Source organism: Microtus ochrogaster, chromosome 15 (genome assembly GCF_000317375.1).
Source record: "Microtus ochrogaster isolate Prairie Vole_2 chromosome 15, MicOch1.0, whole genome shotgun sequence".
NCBI classification, from domain to species: Eukaryota; Metazoa; Chordata; class Mammalia; order Rodentia; family Cricetidae; genus Microtus; species Microtus ochrogaster.
The window spans coordinates 30,769,315-30,777,007 of NC_022017.1; the positions used below are offsets into that span (position 1 = coordinate 30,769,315).

A 7,693-nucleotide genomic window follows, 5' to 3' on the forward strand; every position below is an offset into this window, starting at 1 on the left:
AGGTCTGGTGCCCTCTTCTGGCCTGCAGGCATACACACAGATAGAATATTGTACATATAACAAATAAATAAATATTTTTTAAAAAAATACTAAGCGCTTCTTAAAGCTTAAGCTGCACCATTACTATAGTATATATTGTACTGTCTGTTTGTTCCGTTCAGTCCAGCATGGCAGAACTGCTTGCACCTCTGAGCCACTCACACCACCCTACTTCCAGGCATACAACCAATTCACGTCACCATTAAGCAAGCTGCAGCAGTCTGCTCACTAACCCCATCCAAATGCTTGGTTTTCCTAAAGAGTCAGAGTTTGTGCTAGCAGCACAGCCCACAGCAAGGAAGTTGCCATTTTGAAACCGTGTGGCTGCTACCAGTAAGACCTCTCACAAAGGAGACCACCTCAAGCATACCACCTCAGCATACCACCTCAAGCAAAGCCCATTTAGAAAAAAAAATGTGGCTAAACTTTGTTTTTTAGTGTCTATAATTTCTTTTCAAGCTTTCTCGGGTTTTACATGGATATAGTCCACCACATTGGCGCCAATTTGTTGAGAAAGGGACTGCTTGTTCGACCCAGCCGCCCAGCCACGAAATAACCACTCATAAAACCATATTACTTGCAACACTGCTTCACCCATTAGCTCTAGCTCCTTATTGGCTAACTCTTACATCTTAATTTAACCCATTTCTATTCATCTGTATATCACCATGAGGTCGTGGCCTACCAGCAAAGTTTCAGCACATCTATCCCCAGCAGCTCCCTGGCAGCTCCCGCTGCCTTCCTTCTCCCAGCATTCAGCCCAGTTTTCCCCACCTACCTAAATTCTGTCCTATCAGGCCAAGGCAGTTTCTTTATGATTTAACCAGTAAAAGTGGCACATAGACAGAAGACCTCCCACACCATATGATAGTCTGGAAGGAGAGGGAGAGAACAAGTCTTGGGCACACCTTTGAGAAAGAACTCGGGGTGATCACCTTCCTCCCACCAGGTCTCACCTCTTCTTACCCATAAATCTCAGCCTTTCCTAGTGGTGTTGGTATTCTCTAAAAAGGAGATATAAAAGTCCTTTTAATCAATTGCTTTAAGGACCCAAAATTCACCTCAGATTCCCCTGGCAACACTCTCATATAGCCCAGGCTGACTACACACTGAAATTTCTTTTCTCTTCTGCTGGCCAGAGTGCTGGATTATAGACAGCTGCCACCATGCCCATGCTTGGCTGCCTTTTAGTTGTCTTTTGGTTTTGTTTTTTGAGGGTTTTGGGGGGGGGGTGGATTGGTTTTTCTAGACAGGGTTTTGCTGTAGCTTTGGAGCCTGTCCTGAAACTCCCTCTGTGGACCAAGCTGGCCTCGAACTCACAGAGATCCACCTGCCTCTGCCTCCCAAGTGCTGGGATTAAGGGTGTGTGCCCCTACTGCCTGGCGCCTTTTAGTAGTTTTGTTTCATTTGTACGACATCTGAATAAAGGGAGCCATAGCCCTCCTCCACTGGTCCCTTTCCTCCCCCATCCCACCCCCTTGGTTTTTTGAGACAGGGTTTCACTGTGTAGCCCTAGCTATTCTGGAACTCATTCTGTAGAACAGGCTGATACTGCTTCCTCAGTGCTGAGATTAAAGGCATCTACCACCATCTGGCTCCCTTTCCTGTTTCTAGTGTACCATGCACTGTTCTTCAACCTATCCTGCCTGGGATTTTGTTTGGTTGGGTTTGTTGTTGTTTCTTTCTCTTTTTCTTTAATTAAGAAAATGTTTTTATATTGTATGGTGGTTTGCAGTTCCGTTGGAGGCTAGAGAAAGTGTTAGATCTCCTAGAAGTTAAAGATGGCTGGGAGCTGCCATGTGGGTGCTCCTGGGACTCTGGAGGAGCCCTCAGTGCTGTTAACTGCTGTCCCATGTCTCTAGCCCCTTGCTCTTTACTCTGAAAAGATTTTCAGACTTACAAAAACTTGCCAGATTAATAATGAAAAATTTCAAGCATCCTTTATTTGAAGTGCACGTGTCACATATCAACACTTCACCACATTTACATTCTCTCTCCAAGGTGTCCACCTGCTTGTTCATCCTTAACCATGAACATCTGTGGGGCTTCTGATACCAGGGATGGCCTGCTGTATACCCACCCTGCAGCTGTGAGCGCTGAGCCTCTGGTTGCTGCAAGCTCCTTTCCTGCTGGGTGTACTGAGGGCCTGTAGCATGTAATGCAAGGCACTTGGTTTGTGTGTTTTGAATGGTTGCCTGTCCACCTATCTCTTTGTTACCTCTGCTCTTCTGAAAGATGTTTGACTGCTTTCTCCTCTTACATGGCATCAAATTTTGGAGTGTAGAAAACTTTTGTTTTGGCCTCATTTTTTCTTTAATCATTGTTATTTGTGTGTGCATGTATATATACCTAAATGCATAACTATAACCTGCTCAGTTTATGTTACTTGTATTTTTTAATATTTATTTATTTATTATGTATACAATATTCTGTCTGCATATATGCCTGCAGGCCAGAAGAGGGCACCAGACCTCATTACAGATGGTTGTGAGCCACCATGTGGTTTCTAGGAATTGAACTCAGGGCCTTTGGAAGAGCAGGCAATGCTCTAACCACTGAACCATTTCTCCAGCCCTTGTATGTATGTTTTCAATGCTGACTAGTTGGTATTGAATAGCCAATTGATCTACCCTTTTCTGGGGAAGATTGTCCCACTCTCAGCATTCCTCAGCTGCCTATAGTTCTTCATGTAGGGATGAGCCATTCACCCATCCACAGTAACACATCTGTTGCTGTTATCCTTGTTCAGCTCCTGCTTAGGCTGCACTGAAAACCAGGGAACAGGGACTTGCTGTGAGACTGTCTCCTGGGAATGTCAGAAGCAAATTCATAGTCTCACTAGCATAGGAGAGCTTTTTGAGGCAGGTCTAGATTGACTTGGAGCTTGAATTTGAAACCTTTCTCCCGAGCCTCCCCAGGGCCAGGATTACAGGTGCACATTGCTGCACTCAGCTGACATTAGCATTTTTTAGTAACTCAGGCTAAAGGATTCTGTAAGCATGCATGTGTGTCCTGGTAAGTGAGTGCCCCAAAGCTCCAGCCTGCAGCACTGAATGTGCCGTGTTGAGTCCTGCTTGAGGTGCTCTACTGGACTGCAATGCAACTCACATTGCAAAGCTACTATGTGATATTAAAAGAGCCTTTCTTTGATCCTGCTTCCCTTCTCTACTGCCTCCCCTCCCGCCTGCCAGGCAGCTATGTTGAGCCCAGTTTTCTGCAGTGATTTGCTCTAGAAGTATCAGGGGCCACTTAGATCAGAGTCTTCCTCATTCACTCCTGCCAGTCCCCTCACTGGCCCTTCTGCCTTTGAGCATGACCAACCTTGCCATCTTCTTTTTTGTTTTTGTTTTGTTTTGTTTTTTTGAGACAGGATTTTCTCTGTGTAACAGTCCTGGCTCAGTAAACCAGGCTGACCTTGAACCCACAAAGATCCCCCTCCTCTGCCTCCCAAGTGCTGGGATTAGAGGTACCCGCCTGCACCACCTGGCAACAACTTTTTTTTTCTTTTGGTAGTGCTGGGGATTGAACCCAGGGCCCTGTGCATGATAGGCAGGTGCTCTACCACTGTACTAGATCTCTAACGGGCAGGGCTCTTTTAAAAGGGAACGTAGTGAGTGTGCACAGGAGGCTTAGTGGCTGCAACGGAGGAGGATGTATTTTGTCAGAACCCCAAAGGCAGGCCAGTACGGATGCCAGAATACTAACAATGTCCCCATTCTTTCATTCAACATGCACCCTGCTATCAAAGACAACTTTCTAGAGCAGTTGTCTTGATTATGTCATTCTCCCTGTGCACATTAACTCCAGCAAGATGAAGGTCAACGTGGCATGGTTTTTGTGGTTGAAACTGGTCTACTACTTGTGCAGTCTAGTCCAAATCTAGCTGTTCTCTGTAAGGTCTTTCTGAGACAAAGGACTAGCTCTGTTTGCTTTTGTGTTTGTGTGTGTGTGGTCTCTATCTGTTGAATTCAGGATCTCCTTGCAGGCCTCTTCCACCAGATCTAATTCCTGCCTTCATCCACAACAAAAAGTAATCATTGCCCTGGAATCATTAAAAGAGCAGATGTCCTAGTCACCATTCAGTGAGTAAGCAGGAAGGGCTGGGTATGGTGGCACAAACCTTTGATTCCAGTACTCCGGAGGCAGAGGTGGGTGGATCTGTAAGTTTGAGGCCATCCTGATATACATAGCTAATTCCAGGACAGCCATGATGACATAAAGAGACCCTGTCACAAACAAAGAATTAGCAGAAGAGTTGTGAACCCTGCAAGGCAACATGTGCTCCACAGCCCAGCCTAGCCCAGTAGAGTGTGTCTTGAGGATATCCCCTGACTCTGGCAATAGGAAGCAATAAGTATAGGAAGCCTATGCTTAGACTACTAAGACAAGATACAGAAAGCCTAGAGAGATGTCTGGAGAAATGGCTCAGTGGTTTAGAGCATGTGCTGCTCTTGCAGAGGACCCTCATTTAGTTCCTAGCACCCACATACCAGCTCACAAGCAAATGTAACTCCAGCTCTGTGGCATCTCAAGCCCTCTCCTGGCCTTGTTAGTCACCTACACACACGTGGCATGTACACACATGCATACATAATATATTTTAATATTAAAGTAAACCCCAAGAAAAGGCCTGGAAAGAGAATCAGCATACTAAGAAAGCATGGCCTTGGTCTTTATCCTGGGTGGCTCTCATCGGGTCACTTGGTATTAAGATGTTTGTATTAGAGTGTGCATGTTGGACTAGATTATCTCAGGTTCTGTCACATTCTGTGACTATAAAATGAAGCAAAGTCTACCACACACTGAAGTTAGAATCCAAACAGCAAGCTTAGTACAGGAGAATCAGTCAGGGTGACATGGGGGCTGAAAATGGAAACACTACTAGCACATGCGTGCTGCGTGCACACATGCAGGCATATAGGCACACAAGACCACGTTACAGTCACTAAATTTCTAAAGAGGACAGACAGATTTCACACCCTATTGAAATCTTCCTTTTCCCCCCTCACTGTGTAAGCCAACTGGCCTAGAATTTGATATATAGACCAAACTGGCCTGGAACTCACAGAGATCCTCCTGCCTCTCCCTTCTAAATGCTGGGATTAAAGTGTGCACCACCATGCCAAATTTATTCTGTTACTTTGAAAGTTTATTCAAGGAAAATAAAGTTTTATTTTTTTCTTGGAGACCCAAAGAAGGACTCAAGACAAATGCCTGGGAGCTGATCTCCTGACCCTCTCTTGTATTTCCTAGATTGAGATGGCACAGAAGCTGCTGAACTCTGATTTGGGTGAGCTCATCAGCAAGATGAAGCTGGCTCAGCAGTACGTCATGACCAGCCTGCAGCAGGAGTACAAGAAGCAGATGCTGACAGCTGCTCATGCCCTGGCTGTGGACGCCAAAAATCTACTTGATGTTATTGATCAAGCAAGACTGAAAATGCTAGGGCAGACACGACCACACTGAGCCACTGGCCATTGAACACGGCTTTCTGCCCTTTGGGAGATCTTCTCTAGCATTCCACCAGCAGCAAGGAAGTAACCATGTCCTCGGACGCCCACACTCACAACTCCAACTGAATGACAGCTAGCTGAAAGTCTCTCTCTCATAAGTTTAACCACAGTATGTGTGGTTTTCATTTGTTATTTTTCTAAATAATGTTGAGAAAAGTCTGGATCCAAAATGTGGCATTTTTCTGAGAATGAAGATTGTACATTAAGAAGCTTTTAAAATATACTTGGTGTTGGAATTGGGATGTGTGCTTCTAGAAGTGGTAATTCCTACTGACTATGGCTTAAAGTTGGAAGAGGAGTGTCTTAGGAGGGAGGACTCCCTAAGAGCCCAGAGGCTGGCCATCCTTCCTGCCAGAGTTTCTATCCAGGCTGAGATGCTATATGCTAATCTCATTTACAGAGAAAGTGCATAAAAGCTATATTTTGAAGACTGCGTGGTTTCAGAAGAAAACTTCTGCCCTCCCTGTCTCTACCTTTTTCTTTCCCGTGAATACTGAAGCATTGAGTTGCAAACGATCTATAGAACTGACAAAAACTCTTGTCTTTCCTCACCAGAATTCTGTGCCAGTTTTTTGTAGCAATGTAATTTTTCTTGGGAGCTGAAATGCTTTGTACCAGAGCACTCCCAACTGCATCAAGAAGTTCCAGAACCATCCCTGTTCTCCATTTTTATATAATTTATAAGAATGATTAAAGCCATGTTGACTCTTACAGCCACTGGAGCTAACTGATCTTCATTTCGTCTGTCTTCCCAGGGAGGACCTCACAGGACAGACAGGGATGTGGGTCTCTGATGCGCTGTTGTCACACCATGTGTTCTGTTAGACAGTTTGGAAAGCATACCTTCCCTTTAGTTTGTTGGGGGATATAAATTATTCTCAGGAAGAATATAATGAATTGTACAGTTACTCTGACCTATTAAAGGTGGCGCCAGGAAAGTTTGCATTGCTGTCGCCTTTTTTTAAAGGGGGGGGGTATTGAAAAATGTCCAGGGGATCTGTGAGAAGCTGTCACTTTGAGGAGCTTTTATGTATCGCTAGTCTCTTTTTCTTGTACAAAAGTGGAGGATTCCACCATAGACGACAGCCCAGCCCAGCCTGCCGTTCCATTCTGTCAGGGTCTTAGGTAGTTTTTGTTTGGCTTGGTTTTTTGTTGTTTTGGGGGGTTTTTTGTTTTTGTTTTCTTTGGTTTTCCGAGACAGGTTTTCTCTGTGGCTTTGGAGCCTATCCTGGAACTCGCTCTGTAGACCAGCTGGGCTGTCGTCTATGGTGGGATCCTCCACTTTTGTACAAGAAAAAGAGACTAGCGATACATAAAAGCTCCTGGTACTCATAGAGATCCACCTGCCTCGGCCTCCCAAGTGCCAGGATTTAAGGGTGTGTGCCACCACCACCCGGTGCTAATTATTTTTTTTTCAAGGGGTTAATTTTTCTGGTTGGATGGTTTGAGTTGGGGGGGGGTGTTTTGTTGTTGTTGTTTGTTTGTTTGTTTCCAAAACAGAGTCTCATTATGTAGCTCTGCTTGTCCTGGAATTCATTACATAGACCAGGCTGGTCTTGAACTCACAGAGGTCTGCCTGCAAAGGCCTCCCAAGTGCTGGGATTAAAAGTATGAATCACCTGACTTGGTTTGGTTTTTAGAACATATTTGCTACTTTATTACTAGTGTTTGTGTGTGTGCGCGTCATGGTGCTCATACAGAAGTTAGAATACAACTTCAAAACTCAGTTCCCTTCCTCTATCAAGGCTTCCAAGGAGTGAACTCAGGTCAGACTGTGTTGCAGGTCCTTTGACCCACTGAGCTAGCTTACCAACCTCAGTTTGGGCTTTCTTTGTAGCCCAGGATACTATAGAACTCAGGGCAGTCCTGATGCCTCAGCCTCTCCAGCATGTAAGGAATAGGCCTGAGCCACTATGTCTTGCTTTTCATTCTTGATTCAAACATGCAGAGCTCCCAGCACTTTGGAAGGCAGAAGCAGATGGACCACTGTGAATTTAAGACCAGCCTGGTCCACATAGTAAGTTCTAGGTTAACCAAGGCCTTGTCTAGAAAAAAATAAGGGCGGGGGACAGATAAACAAAAAACTTGTCTAGTGAAGTCATGGATCTTGGAGAACATAAAACTTCTGCTTTATTAAGCCA

General features: G+C 44.9%; 1 protein-coding gene across 11 annotated transcripts in view; it reads left to right on the plus strand.

Annotated features, from left to right (window-relative positions):
- Ptk2 (protein tyrosine kinase 2) overlaps positions 1 to 6,490 on the plus strand; it is a 190,499-nt gene extending 184,009 nt beyond the window's left edge. For all 11 annotated transcript variants that reach the window (XM_026782712.1, XM_026782708.1, XM_026782709.1 and 8 more), the window contains one exon: positions 5,293 to 6,490. In XM_026782712.1, coding sequence (XP_026638513.1) covers positions 5,293 to 5,505 — 213 coding nt within the window. In that variant the 3' untranslated portion in view covers positions 5,506 to 6,490. The remainder of the gene's footprint in view (positions 1 to 5,292) is intronic.
- Positions 6,491 to 7,693: the final 1,203 nt, after the last annotated feature.